At 30.5% G+C, this 1742-nt stretch overlaps 1 protein-coding gene across 1 annotated transcript; it reads right to left on the bottom strand.

The window, feature by feature from the left end:
• Nucleotides 1-300: 300 nt before the first annotated feature.
• On the bottom strand, nt 301-1506 carry LOC123752713 (uncharacterized). Its single transcript, XM_069310017.1, has 5 exons — nt 1403-1506; nt 1081-1173; nt 771-888; nt 529-657; nt 301-347 (listed from the first exon to the last, which is right to left on the bottom strand). The coding sequence occupies exons 2-5, from the start codon at nt 1171-1173 to the stop codon at nt 301-303; spliced, it is 387 nt and encodes a 128-aa protein (XP_069166118.1). The 5' UTR covers nt 1403-1506.
• Nucleotides 1507-1742: the final 236 nt, after the last annotated feature.

The following is a 1742-nucleotide window of genomic DNA, read 5'->3' on the forward strand; positions in this document are numbered from 1 at the left end:
AGTTCTATCTTGTTTAGGAGTTTGAGGGGAAGGTATTTTACTGAGCCTGTAGATAGACTTGCTGGTCCCACAAGATTCTTTCAGGGGTGGAAGCGTATTAGCATTGTATAGAAAATCTTTACAAAATAGTTTTAAATACAAAATAGTTCTGTCCAGTTCTGATCAGTTCTGTCTTGTTCTGTTAAAAAGAAAACCGTCATACAAAAAGAAATAAAATGTTTTCAATTAAATTAAATTACCTGATTCCTGTATCATATTATTTTGATGTTCATCTAGAGTCAGCTTGCACTCGGCAGTCTTTCAGGGCATGGAAACAGTTACTTTTCTTGGTGGTGAATCTTCACTGTCTGAAACAAAAACGTTTAATGCATTCAGAAAAGCTATTAACATATATCTATATATATATTTTAATATATTACCTAGCAAAATATATTACCTAGTAAATAAGATTATTTGTTCCATTAAGCCAATCATGTTTCATTTTTTAACAATTATTTTGAATAACTCTAAACATTCATTCCTACATACCTCCATCCACATCATTTGGTATTCTTCTGTATTTTGCTGCCCTATGGTGATAACTTGTGTCTGTGTCACTTTCCATATTTGACGTTTCTTCTGCCTTTTTAAGGTGTTTTAGGGCAAGTTCCCAAGTACCTATAATAAAAATTAGAGTATATATAATTCATTATTACGAAACTTTGTATAACATCAAAACATTGAGAAATTTTTGATATAAACCATATGAATCAATGCTTGTATTTAATTACTATCAATGGAATAAATCTTGCTGATGTTGAAACGTCTCCATTTTGATGGGTCTGGTATTTCTCCTCTTTTGGCTTTCGATGATTGGTTTTCACGTGGCCAATAGCCCACGTTTGATCCCTAGAAAGGGGACATATATTTGTAAATATATGTATATGTAAATGTATGTCTCATAAATCGAGGCCCCACTGTATTTCATATATTATATACATATATATCTCTAAATCTATCAACATATATCATATACACATATTTTAAATACTAATGTTTTAATTTTGCAAATAAACAATATATATATATATATTGACTTACATCAGATGCACTAAACATCCATTTGATATGGATGATTGACAATTCTCCTTCTTCATCTTCCACAACGATGTATTTATTTTCAGATTCAGCCATCTACAAATTTAAACTGATTAGGGACATTTTCTGCAGCACATTATCAGTGTCTAAGAAAATAAGCAGTCACTAATTTTATATAGTAGTACTAAACAACAATGTTAACCTTAATTCTAATATGTTATGATGGTGAACAATACTTTTTACTAAAGTTAAAAGTTTGCAACGTAAGCAAAGAGTATTCCTACAGCTTGCACAAGAATCAAAAACATAATCACAAGAAACTTACTAGTCATAAATCATGTAGTATTGACAAGAAGATATAAGTACTTTCTGTTTTCTTGATTAACATTCCTCTTGTTGATGTGTTAATGCTAGATACTTTTTTTAAAAAGCCCTTACGTGGATTAACATTGAAGGCCCCAAATATTCCTGAATCACAAGGACTAGTAAATATTGGGCTTTGAAAAGGATATACCCTAACAATGAAGTAATTTTCTTCACTTCTTCGGCTGTGTACAGTCCTTAACACTTCACAGCAATTATATTCAGGTAACGAATATACATTGTTAGGAAATTTATGAGAAATTTTATTATCCGGAGATGTTTTATAAATCATGGTATTTTCA

The sequence above is a fragment of the Procambarus clarkii genome, chromosome 66 (genome assembly GCF_040958095.1).
Source record: "Procambarus clarkii isolate CNS0578487 chromosome 66, FALCON_Pclarkii_2.0, whole genome shotgun sequence".
Taxonomy (NCBI): Eukaryota; Metazoa; Arthropoda; class Malacostraca; order Decapoda; family Cambaridae; genus Procambarus; species Procambarus clarkii.

Coding starts and splice junctions, on each gene's coding strand:
- LOC123752713 (XM_069310017.1), bottom strand. CDS start 1,173: ATGGCTGAATCTGAAAATAAATACATCGTTGTGGAAGATGAAGAAGGA. Junction 889..1,080: donor GGATGTTTAGTGCATCTGAT/GTAAGTCAATAT, acceptor TCCCCTTTCTAG/GGATCAAACGTGGGCTATTG. Junction 658..770: donor CAAGATTTATTCCATTGATA/GTAATTAAATAC, acceptor TTTTTATTATAG/GTACTTGGGAACTTGCCCTA.